The 12,661-nt window shown below is 30.5% G+C and overlaps 2 protein-coding genes across 2 annotated transcripts; one reads left to right on the plus strand and one right to left on the minus strand.

Annotated features, from left to right (window-relative positions):
- Window positions 1-1,057: 1,057 nt before the first annotated feature.
- Window positions 1,058-4,001, minus strand: LOC130663761 (28S ribosomal protein S11, mitochondrial). The gene is made up of 5 exons (XM_057463199.1): window positions 3,677-4,001; window positions 3,406-3,533; window positions 2,094-2,194; window positions 1,274-1,339; window positions 1,058-1,215 (listed from the first exon to the last, which is right to left on the minus strand). The coding sequence occupies exons 1-5, from the start codon at window positions 3,904-3,906 to the stop codon at window positions 1,108-1,110; spliced, it is 633 nt and encodes a 210-aa protein (XP_057319182.1). The 5' UTR covers window positions 3,907-4,001; the 3' UTR covers window positions 1,058-1,107.
- A 305-nt stretch (window positions 4,002-4,306) lies between these two features.
- Window positions 4,307-11,176, plus strand: LOC130663754 (ATP-dependent RNA helicase DHX8). Its single transcript, XM_057463187.1, has 3 exons — window positions 4,307-4,559; window positions 7,246-7,331; window positions 7,432-11,176. Exons 1-3 carry the CDS (start codon window positions 4,460-4,462, stop codon window positions 10,870-10,872), a joined length of 3,627 nt encoding a protein of 1,208 aa, XP_057319170.1. The 5' UTR covers window positions 4,307-4,459; the 3' UTR covers window positions 10,873-11,176.
- The last annotated feature ends 1,485 nt before the right edge of the window (window positions 11,177-12,661 follow it).

Raw genomic sequence — 12,661 nt, forward strand, 5'->3', positions numbered from 1 at the left:
TCAAAATCTAATCAGCTCTAGATCTTAATAAAATACGTCGATTGCCACATCAACCATCAAAATCGGTCAATTCGTTCGTAAGATATCGTGGGAGAAAGAAATGCCAAAAAACGGTTTTTTTCGAAAACCATGGCATACAAAAGTATCTTCGAGCTCGAAGAGCTTGAAAACAGCGGGAAGTTTTAGGGCTGGCCCGCAAGGGTCAACCGATTGACAGATTTTTTTTAAAACATTTGATAAATAATGTTACGAGTTATTCCGAATAAATGGAGTAAATCGTTACTTTTCGTATTTTTAATCACCAATATCTTTAGAAATAATGAATCAATTTTGGCGTTCAAGGTGACATTCGACGCAGTTTTTCAATTACTAACATTCAAAAAAGCACCGTCATCAATTAGTTCAAGAATTTAGATTTTATTAGAAAATCACACTTTTTTGACCACGATTTCTCTTGAACGAATGAACTGAGTTGATGGTTGAGGTGGCATTCGACCCCAAAAATAATTCGTACCGATTATGCTCAATTTCTCAAAAGTTGTTGGAATTAACAAGTCGCTTCAACGCGACCTCAAAAAGCCGGATTGGTTCATCCGTTCAAAAGTTATAAAATATTTACATACAGACGTACGTACAGTCGGACATCATCTTGAAATTAGTCAGAATAGCTTCCAAGAACCTCAAAACGTCAAGATCTGTTAGAAATTCGATTTTCGAAAATGAAACCGAAACCAATAACTTCCTGAATTTTTGAAAATTTTCAATTTTCTTAGCGGGAAGTTAAAAAATTCCTGTCAATTTACAGCTCTTAATTTTAATATTAACCTGGCCGCCACGATCACCAAAGTTTTAAATGGAAAATACGTGAATTTTAAACTGCGAACGATTTAGCCAACTTTTTGACTAAGCAAATTTTGATGTAAAAATCTAAAAGTTAGCACATATATTCCTTTTTTTTTTTTTATAATTTTCAATCTTCTTAGAGGGAAGTTAAAAATGAAATAAAAGAAATCTTAATATAACTAGATAAATCTGAAAGCGTTTTGTTACTATGACGAAGTAATAGATAAACTTTTATTAAAATTTAGCAGCAAATAAACAGGGTTTCTACAATCGCTTAGCTTTCCTAGGTCTCGGAGGACACCAAGATACTCTTGTGTTATCTGTAATTGATATGATCTCCATTCCTCCCATTTGAAGTCCTTTGATTGCAGACTGTAATTTAGTAGCGTTAAAAATAAACAACTTATTTCAAGTATTTAAAAAAATTTACCATTCGACCTGGTCCTAAACCAGCCACTCGTACTCTAATGGTTCTATATCCTTGATCTAATGCTTTCTAAAAAAAAAAATATCATAAATTATAATTAATTAAAGTCTTATCTCATTGAATACGTTAAATTTTTCTAATATTTCTTCTGTTCATAAATTATTTCAAAAATATTTACTTGTTTCAATATCATATTTCATTGATTTGATTTTGATGAAAAATCTTGATTTTAACTAATTTTTTTTTACAAATAACAGCGAAAAAAAAAATACTTTTTTTTGTTTTTTTAAATTTTCGTTAGTTAAAATTAGTAAAAATAGTCTAAAATTAATATCGCTAGTCTATCTCGTAGGCACTGTCATACCGAATTTAAAACACGATCTGACTTTAAATTATGGCGCTCCGTTAGGGTAAACCTTTTGTATGAACATACTTATAAAAATGAATAAAAAAATTTTTTTTTTATAATTCAAGACTTCATATATCATCCTTAACAGTGTTTATATACTTATCTTTCATAGCAAGCTCGCAAGAAATTCCCAAAAATGGTAATTTACTTTTTTTTTGTCTTTTTGGGATTAATAATAATTGCGCCTAAAAGCAAGAAGGCTTACGCATATTGATGGGCCTTTTTGGTTTTTATTATTTTTTTTTGTTTTTAAAATATTCATTTCAAATCATTTCTAAACAATTGAACAAAAAAAAAAAAATTCATGTCTTTTTAGCTCTCATGGTAGATGTTAATACAGCATATGCCTTTTTGGCATTAGGGAAGCGAAACCTCTTTTGTGAGTTGAATAGAAATATTTAAAAAATTACTCACGGCGCTTAATGAAATAGCAGTTGCTTGTGCAGCAATATTTGTTGCTTTTCGAGCATGTTTGAAGCCTTCAGTTCCACATGTATGTAAAATCTTCACAGAACCTATTAAAAATAACCATTTTTGTATACTTAACAGATAACAAGATTAGATTAGACATCTATGTTAGACTGTTTTAAAAAATCAACGATTTTTTTTTTTTCGAAATTATACAGAAAACATTGTTCAAGATAACGACAAAAAAATACAGTTAAAATTTGAGCTCTTAATATTAATACGAGCAACCTGCAGTCACTACGTGACTGCCCAAATATCACTACTAAATTTATAAAATACTCAGAAGAAAAGGTTTTCTTGTCGCAACAAAATTTTAATTTGCACCAAGAAATTTTATGTATTATCAATTAAATACAAAAATTGTCTTGGAGCGAGAAAAGATTTTTTTGGTCAAGAAATAATTACTTGCACCAAGTAATTTTTTCTAGTTTTAAATAAAGTTTTGGTTTCAATTCACAATGCAAAATATTTATTAGGGTAAGTAAAAATTTTCTTTAGGCGAGTAAAGATTTTTTGTGTCAATGAATCTTTTTTTTTTTTCTATGCACACTTTTTTGGCTTTGAGAAGCTTTCTAAAACCAAAAGGGAGTATATAAATCTGTCGTTTTGGAATAAGTAACGGGATATAAATAATATAGCTATATATTCAGTGCCATTCAGTCATATTTAGTGACAGAATAATTAAAGTATTAATTCATTTAAAGAAAATAAATACGATCGTCTTTTTTCCCGCGAAATTTAAATGTAATTCGAATGATACAGATAAATCTATTTATCTCAATGCTTGGCAATTAAAAAGAGTTTAAACTATGAAAAGGCACAAATGCAAGTCAAGACCTATCTAATGATACCAATTTCAATAACATTAGCTAATTCTTTCATATAGATATGGCGGGAACAAAATTTTCCTTATTCTCATAATAATATAGAATAGATAGATAATATTAAAATTTATTATGAATTGAACTTGGACCTTGAATAACTTTAGAAAAATTAAATTTATGGAAAAATTATAAAAGATCTTATTTGTAGTTTTAAATTTTCAACAAAAATGTCTATTGATTTTTTTGATACACTGATTCGCCGGTGAGTGATAAAATTCCAAACTTTAAAAAAAATTTTTTCCATGTTATTTAAATGGGAAATCGAAAATTGCGATGACGCAGTTGTTAATATTGATATTAACAATTAAAACTTCAACAAAACACTCGATTTTTTTGAATCAGTCTAATCTATATGTTATAAACATTAAACTTACCCCTGAAGTCTGTTAAATTCAATTTAGTATTATTACGAACACATGTAATATTTACAATAGGAATCTCTTTGAAAGGTATACCATTGAAAAGTCTATTGGGTGTATTCATATCAGGAAATAATTGTTGCCTATTAAATAGTTAAGTGTAAATTAATCATTGGAATAAAATGCTAGAGTGAGCTAAAAGAATTGTATTGGATAACCTCAAAAAAATTTAAATTAATATTTTCTATTTTAAATAAATGAAATTTGAATATATTATAAAACTTACTGATGAAGTGAATTGTCAATATCAATTGTAAATTCTCCTTCTGATCCTTCATCCTTTTTTTTAAAGCCTTCTCTCTTTTTTCTTTGATCTAATCCAAACGTAGAAGAGGTTACATGTAAAAATCTCGTATTTGTTAGACAATTAGACAATCGTAATAAGCTTGTCAATGATTGCGAGGAATTATAATCTATGATGGGTGTTCTTACTAAACTTAACACTGATTTAAACATTTTTTGTGAGCCAATCACTGCAAATAATATTATGAATTGTGTTATTTTGTGTCAAAAAAAATTTTAAAGAGTTTACAAAAATATATGGAGCAAATTTAAATAACATATAATATAAGTAAGATGCGCATGCGCCAAAAGAAAATACATATGTCGAAAGTGTACTTATCGACACAATCTTATATGTATACCCACCCTAATAGTCACTTCTCACTTTAGCTTGAAATTGACAGTAATTTGATGTTGAAATTGCCTGAAAAATTTGCGGTTAATTTCTTCTATTTAGAGGTAACAAAAAAACACAAAAAGAGGATTCAATTCGGTTTCCATAGATGGCGATACGGACATTGTCTTTTCGGTTCGATCACGACTCGCAGAGTGGCGCCTATGCGAAAGCAAAAGTATCCAAAAAAAGCAGTGAAAGAAAACACATCAAAGTGGCACGTGACCCTACTGTAACCTAACCATTTTATATTGTTTTCGTTTATAAAACGTATTCATTTTTGTGTCACGAACTCCTCTAAATAATTAATAAACGTGAAATAATTTTTAAAATATGGAACCGAACGAAATCGAAAAACTTGAGCATCTTTCACTAGTTTCGAAAATTTGTACTGAATTAGAAAATCATTTAGGACTCAATGATAAGGATTTAGGTATGTTTATACTATTATTTTAATTTTAGTAAAATGTATTTTAATAAATAATTATTAACTAAATTTTTAATGAGTGTGAATGTAGCAGACATCAGACAAAATTAAAAATATTAATAAATCGAGTAAATAATTAATAAAATTAAATTTAAAAAAAAATACACATTCAGAAAATTTTGAAATTCATAAGTGCATTTTTTTCAAATATTATTTTTTAAATTATTTACCCTATTTATTTATGATTTTAAATTTGTCTGATGTCTGCTACATCCATACTCGTAAATTTTTAATCTATAAAAATAACTACTGAAAATTATATATTTTATATCCCATAATTTTTAATTCCAATTCTTAAATCTAATGAAAAAAAAAAATTTTATTTAATTTATTTCAGTTGTTCTATAAAATATAATAATATTTTTAATTCTCATTCCCAGTGATTTTTTTATATTAAAAGAAATAAACTAAAAACCGATCTACACTTTTCATTTTAATGAAGCATGTATACTTAGTAACTCTGATTAGAAAATACATACGATTTGTGACGATTAAAAACGATTAAAAATTTAATCGTATTTAACAATCATAATCGTCATGGTTTTTCACATTTAATCATCAATTGACGATTCGTAACGATTAAAACATTTTTAATCGTCATTGATCATATTTTCTAATCAGGGAAGGTAAAAGACCCATTACGCGCTCACTTTTCATTGGAGTGAGATTAAACCACTCAATATAAATTGCCAAATGAAATGCCATATTCTAATATATTTATATTCACAAATAATTATTTATCAATAATCATTTTTTTTTCTTGAAATTTTCTTGGAATTTTTTTACATGAAAATTATAAGAGCGTATTTACCGCAGTTAAAGTGAGCAGTTAATGGTTCTGATCGAGTCTAACGGTGGACTCTGGCTACTTCGTGTCCAGTAGCCACGAACCACAGTTAATTAAATTTTCCCGAATAAATTCAATTTTATTAATTAATTATCGTAAATATAAATTTAGATGTTCTGCTTGCTGGTTCTGAAATCGGGAAAATTTACTATAATTATCTCAAGAGTAGGTCGACTCGTTCTGACCGGACACGCGGCTGAAAGATAACTTAATTTTTATAGGACGCTGGTGATAAATGAAATTAAATTGGTGGAGATTCAATTATATTTTATGATTTTTATTTAACCAAAATCCCCAAATGTTCATGAAGAAAATTTCCTCTTAATTTATTTAAATTATTATAGCTTGTAAAATTAACATATAAGCGTCCAGCGGTTAATTATAATTTATCCGGACGCGCAAAATTTAGTGGACGTGGGGTGAGATAAAATTAATAATCAATTACATTATGTGCTACGTTGAAGAGAGAGAGAATTTTGTTAAAATAATTGTCGAGACATCTGGTTGTAAGTGGACTTATTAGTGGTATCGGTCTCCGGTTCATCACGGACTCCTTGGACTTGATGTCGATCGTCTTCGGTGAATCTTCGCGGGCTCTCTGAACTGCTTCTGGGTAGACGTTGCACACAAAACCACCACACTCACTTAATAATAAAATTTGGTTTTCTTTAACCAGACGAAAAAGTCACAAAAATCTCCTTATTTAATAAATCCGAATGAAAGACAACACTGAAAAAAAAATACTGTTTCCAAGTATCTGCGTGTTTGAATCCTCCCGAAAAAATTATTTGTTTAATCTTAGTAATAATGTACTCCAACCAAGAATATTTTCTTAAAATAAGTATAAAAATTCTTAAATCAAGAAAATATTACTTGGTTGGAGTATATTTTTACTATGATTAGACAAATATTTACTCGGGAGGATTCAAACACGCAGATACTTGAACAGTATTTTTTCTTTCAGTGAAGCATCACTTATAGTAAGTTAAATAAATTTAGTTTAATATATCAAAGAAAAGGTCTCATAAATAAGATTTGTTAAAGCAAAACTTTTATGCATCGATGCGCTGAACTCGAGTGTCTGTGATGAGCTCTGGGTGGTAGCCAGGGCCTGAGTCTCCCAGCAAGTGCTCGCTGGCCCTTTTATAAGAAATTTTCTGAGGGGTGGAACTACCCTACTATTGCCTCGATAGAATTACAGAACATGTAATTATTCAAAGAGATGGCCGTAGGGTTAATTAGACTTTCGCGCTCGATTTTCAAGTCAAGACGTACGGTTACACGAGTTTAGGGACTTTTACCTTATATTGACAGTATTATTTATAAAATTTCAAAATTATTTGATACAATCCAAACAAAATTTTGCTTTTCTTTTTTCTTTTTTTTATTGAAATTCTTTTATTGTTAAATCCATCTTTGCTTTCAAAACATTTTTACACGTTTAGATAATACTGCAGTTGTATTGAGCTAGTAGATTGTAAATTTTTTATAAATTTAAATTTATATTAAACATATTTATTAAGAATTTTATCAATATTTATCATAATATAAATAGTATAACTTAGGTAATTATCATTCATCGATCAATAATTTTTCGAATGCATCATTGTACTTAAAATGTTTAGAAAATGATGTAATTATGTTGACTATGAATTTTAAATATATTTAAATTGATATCCGTCGATATTTTAATCCACCTTTTTTAAGTAAACAATTTACGAAGAATATTCAAATTAATTCAACTTGTTGAAATGTGTTATATTAAAAATTATTTATTGTTTACAGCTGAGTTTATTATTCATTTGGCAACAAAAAATCCAACATCTGAAGGATTCAAACAAGCATTGAAAGAAAATGGTGGAGAACTTTCCGTAAGTATAAAAACCTTTTTGATTATTGTTTGTTGTATATATTTTAATAAATTTGTAAGTAAAAATAAATATAAAAACTAATTTATTGTTACAATTTCAGGATTCGTTTATGGATAATTTACTTCGAATAATTCAGCACATGAAACCTCCTAAATTATCAGAAATCAAAGATGTGGAGAAAAATTCAAAACAGAATGTAGCTGCGAAAAAATATCCAGTGTTGGTTTTAGGAAACCATGCACCAGTACCTTTTTCAGATGATGATGAGGTAAATGAAGCCATGGCGGCACTTGAAGCCTCCGCACCCTCATCGTTACAAAAAACTAATGATGAGAATCATAAAAATCCAAAGGAAGCGGAAAGAAAAGAAAAAAAACATCGAAGGCGCTCACGATCGAGATCGAGATCTAGATCAAGAAAACGACGACATCGTTCAAGAAGTCCACAGAAAAGAAGATCTCGTTCCAGAGATCGGTCTAAATCAAGACATCGTGATCGATTGAAGTCAGGGAATCGTAACAGTAAACGAAGATCAAGAAGTCATCACAGATCATCTTCAAGGGATCGAAAACATCGAAGAAGATCAAGAGATAAATCTAACCGTGACCATAGAAAAAATAAAATGAGCCGTTCAAGATCTCGGTCGTCAGAAGAGGTTCCTTTAGATCCTGAAGTTGGAAAAATTTATACAGGAAAAGTCGCTAATATTGTTCCGTTCGGATGTTTCGTACAGTTAGAAGGATTAAGACGAAGATGGGAAGGTCTAGTGCATATTTCACAATTACGCCGCGAAGGCCGTGTTGTTAATGCCAGCGATGTTGTATCCCGTGGTCAAAAAGTTTTAGTGAAAGTATTAAATATTAATAATGAAAAAGTTTCATTGACTATGAAAGACGTTGATCAAGAAAGTGGACGGGACTTGAATCCAATTTTACCATTAACAAAGTCCGAAGAAGACGAAAAACACTTGAGAAATCCTGATCGACCAACTTCACTTTTAGAATTACAAGGTAATATTGACGACGATGAAACACATTCCCGTAAACGAGTTCAACGTATTTCATCTCCGGAACGATGGGAAATAAAACAAATGCTTGCTGCTAGTTGCATTGATCGGAGTGAGTTACCGGAATTCGATATGGAAACGGGAGTACTTCCTCGTGAGGATGATGAGGAAGAAGATGTAGAAATAGAGCTAGTTGAAGAAGATCCACCTTTTCTTCATGATCACGATAGAGCCCTCCGGGATTTAAGTCCCATTCGAATTGTTAAAAATCCCGACGGATCATTAGCTCAAGCTGCGATGATGCAAAGTGCTCTTGCCAAAGAACGTAGAGAGCAAAAAATGCTGCAGCGTGAACAGGAAGTGGATTCGGCACCTTCCGGCTACAACAAATCTTGGATAGATCCTCTCCCCAACACTGAAAATCGAACATTGGCTTCAAATATGCGCGGTATAGGGTTACAATCACAAGATCTACCTGAATGGAAAAAACACGTGATTGGTGGTAAAAAATCTTCCTTTGGAAAAAAAACAAATTTAACTCTTCTTGAACAACGTCAAAATTTACCAATTTTTAAGCTAAGAGATGATTTAGTAAAAGCCGTAACAGACAATCAAATTTTAATTGTTATCGGTGAAACTGGTTCAGGAAAGACAACTCAAATTACACAATATTTGGCAGAAGCTGGATTTACCGCACGTGGAAAGATAGGTTGTACTCAGCCGAGACGAGTAGCTGCAATGTCTGTTGCTAAAAGAGTAGCGGAAGAATTTGGATGCCGGCTTGGTCAAGAAGTTGGTTACACTATTCGATTTGAAGACTGCACAGGTCCTGAAACAAATATCAAATACATGACAGACGGTATGCTTCTTCGTGAATGTCTAATGGATCTTGATTTAAAAACATATTCAGTGATTATGTTGGATGAAGCTCATGAACGTACCATTCATACTGATGTCTTATTTGGATTGTTGAAACAAGCAGTTGAAAGACGACCAGACTTGAAACTTATTGTTACAAGTGCAACTCTTGATGCAGTAAAGTTCTCTCAGTACTTCAAAGAAGCTCCAATTTTTACAATACCTGGACGTACATTTGAAGTAGAAATAATGTACACAAAAGAACCTGAAACAGATTACTTGGATGCTGCTTTAATTACTGTTATGCAAATTCATTTACGAGAACCGCCTGGAGATATTTTATTGTTTTTAACTGGTCAAGAAGAAATTGACACAGCCTGCGAAATTCTTTACGAGCGTATGAAATCATTGGGTCCAGACGTTCCTGAACTTATAATTCTTCCAGTATACTCAGCATTACCATCTGAAATGCAAACCAGAATTTTTGAACCTGCACCACCTGGATCTCGTAAAGTTGTAATTGCAACAAATATCGCTGAAACAAGTCTTACGATTGATGGTATTTATTATGTCGTTGATCCAGGATTTGTTAAACAAAAAGTTTATAATTCGAAAACTGGTATGGACAGTCTGATTGTGACGCCGATCAGCCAAGCTGCGGCAAAACAGCGTGCAGGTCGTGCGGGAAGAACTGGTCCTGGAAAGTGTTATAGACTCTTCACAGAAAGAGCTTATAGAGATGAAATGTTACCGACACCCGTTCCTGAAATTCAACGAACAAATTTAGCGACCACAGTATTGCAATTAAAAACAATGGGTATTAATGATTTAATAAACTTCGGATTCATGGATCCTCCTCCTGCAGAATCATTAGTAATGGCTCTTGAGTTATTGCACAGTCTCAGTGCTTTGGATAATGAGGGTTTACTTACTAGATTAGGAAGAAGAATGGCTGAATTTCCATTAGAGCCAAATCTCTCAAAGATGTTGATTATGAGTGTCCACTTGCAATGCTCTGACGAAATACTGACAATTGTTAGTATGTTGTCGGTGCAAAATGTCTTTTATCGGCCAAAAGACAAACAAGCACTGGCTGATCAGAAAAAAGCTAAATTTAATCAAGCCGAAGGTGATCATCTTACTCTTTTGGCAGTTTATAATTCTTGGAAAAACAATAAATTCAGTAACGCATGGTGTTATGAGAACTTTGTTCAAATACGGACATTGAAACGAGCTCAAGATGTGCGAAAACAGCTGTTAGGAATTATGGACAGGCACAAGCTTGATGTCGTATCAGCAGGAAAAAATACTGTTAGGGTTCAAAAAGCTGTCTGCTCAGGGTTCTTTAGAAATGCAGCAAAGAAAGATCCTCAAGAAGGCTATCGTACTTTGGTCGATAGCCAAGTGGTGTACATTCATCCATCCAGCGCATTATTTAATCGCCAACCTGAGTGGGTAATTTACCACGAGTTGGTCCAAACAACTAAAGAATATATGAGAGAAGTCACGACCATTGATCCAAAATGGCTCGTCGAATTCGCTCCGGCTTTTTTCAAATTTAGTGACCCTACTAAGCTGAGTAAATTCAAGAAAAATCAACGTCTTGAACCGCTTTATAACAAATATGAAGAACCCAACTCTTGGAGGATTTCCCGAGTACGACGTCGACGTAATTAAATTTATTTTATTTATGTGTGTTCATTTTTTTATGACATTCTTTAAATAATTCTGTGATTATTATTTTTAGAGTAATCTATTAGCGAATAAAATAACATTACTACCGTTTCATTGTAAATATTTCTAAAATATATTTATTATAGAATGAATAATAATAAATATTTTTGCTTACATTTCTTAAATTACTGTTTATAATTTAATTGTTTACTTCCTCTAGAATTAATCGATGATTTACATTTATTATACTATAATTGATAATATTTTAATCAATAATCTATGTAATAAACCGGAAAATTGATACAATTATAATTTCAGTTTTGTGTTTATCTAGCTTTAGTGTTAGAGCTCATTGTAATCAGAATATTTATATTCAAATTTGTTATTATTACTTAGCTTTTAAATAAATCATTTGTTAAATTCTATAATAAAAATAATAAATGATAATATTGTCTTTTATTTAATATTATTATTATTATTATTTATTGTTTATTGGCCATGAAGTTGTAACTCCTTGCGGCCATCCAAAACAGATACATTTAATCGTATAGTATACATTATTGTTACTAACAAAGGCGATTATTTACATTTATTTAACATGTAAAATAATTTTTTTTTTTAATATCACTCAAAAAAATGATAAATAATTGCACGTTTTACTATCATTTATAAGCAAATATTATTGTTTTAATTACATTAACTATATATATGAACTCAATATCATATTAAATCATTATTGAAGTAGAAAAAAAAAATTTTAATATACCGCGTTTTTAAAACGAACTTGAAAGTAAGATTTAAAACGAGAAACGTGCGGCGCATGCAACAGATAATTGATGCATTAATAGTTTAACTTACAATTTTATTGCTCTGGAAATGATATGAACCGTTGTGTAAATTTTCTCATTGATAGCTCCTCTCTACACTTCTTACAGTTGTGTACTGCATGCGCCGCACGTTTTCCGTTTTAAATTTTACAAGTATTTTCATAGCTATTAAAAATTCACAATCACTAATTTTCCAGATTATCTGGTAAGTTCGAAATCTGTATAGGGTTTTATCTCCTAATGGGGCTTAGAAAAATTCTTGTATCCTTTTTAGTCAATTTTAAAAACGTACATAACTTTCTCCACATTAATAATTCATAATTAATAATTTTACTTACAATAAAATATCAATTAAATGTATTTTCAATAAATAATTAAATTATTATAATATTTTTCTAATAAAAATAACCCATGTTAAAATATATTAATGTTAATATTTAATATTTTATTTAAAAATTTCTTAAATCAGTTAAAAAGTTATTCATTATTAATTAAATAACCTAATTTTTAAATTATAAAACCTTATTTTAATATTAAATTTACTACCTTCAATTGGAAGTAGCTTCATCGAAATTGTAATAATTCCAATGTAACATAGGAATGATTACCATGCTAGTATGGCTAGCGTTACCATTCAACATGGGACAAATTACTATGTTAAATAAATAATGCGGCTAAAAAACTTGCGTTACCATGCTACATGGTAATAATTACTACGTTACATTGGAGAATATACCATTCACTTCTCTCCGTGTACTACCATTTCGGCTGCCAAATGGCTTTTTTAACTTCCCGCTAAGAAAATTTAAAATTTTCAAAAATTCGGAGTTAATGATTTCGGTCCGATTTTCAAAAATCGAATTTCTATCAGATCTTGACGTTTTGAGGTTCTAGGAAACTATTCTGACTAATTTTAAGATGATTCCCGAGTGTCTGTACGTACGTAAATATGTACGTAAATATTC

Source organism: Microplitis mediator, chromosome 2 (genome assembly GCF_029852145.1).
Source record: "Microplitis mediator isolate UGA2020A chromosome 2, iyMicMedi2.1, whole genome shotgun sequence".
In the NCBI taxonomy this organism is placed as follows: domain Eukaryota; kingdom Metazoa; phylum Arthropoda; class Insecta; order Hymenoptera; family Braconidae; genus Microplitis; species Microplitis mediator.

What these genes read in the sequence shown, in the direction of transcription:
- LOC130663761 (XM_057463199.1), bottom strand. Translation starts at nt 3,906, where the DNA reads ATGTTTAAATCAGTGTTAAGTTTAGTAAGAACACCCATCATAGATTAT. An exon ending in GAATTTAACAGACTTCAGGG is followed by an intron (nt 2,195 to 3,405) that starts GTAAGTTTAATG and finishes TATTTTTAATAG; the next exon opens with GTTCTGTGAAGATTTTACAT. An exon ending in GTTTAGGACCAGGTCGAATG is followed by an intron (nt 1,216 to 1,273) that starts GTAAATTTTTTT and finishes ACTAAATTACAG; the next exon opens with TCTGCAATCAAAGGACTTCA.
- LOC130663754 (XM_057463187.1), top strand. Translation starts at nt 4,460, where the DNA reads ATGGAACCGAACGAAATCGAAAAACTTGAGCATCTTTCACTAGTTTCG. An exon ending in ACTCAATGATAAGGATTTAG is followed by an intron (nt 4,560 to 7,245) that starts GTATGTTTATAC and finishes TATTGTTTACAG; the next exon opens with CTGAGTTTATTATTCATTTG. An exon ending in AAAATGGTGGAGAACTTTCC is followed by an intron (nt 7,332 to 7,431) that starts GTAAGTATAAAA and finishes TTACAATTTCAG; the next exon opens with GATTCGTTTATGGATAATTT.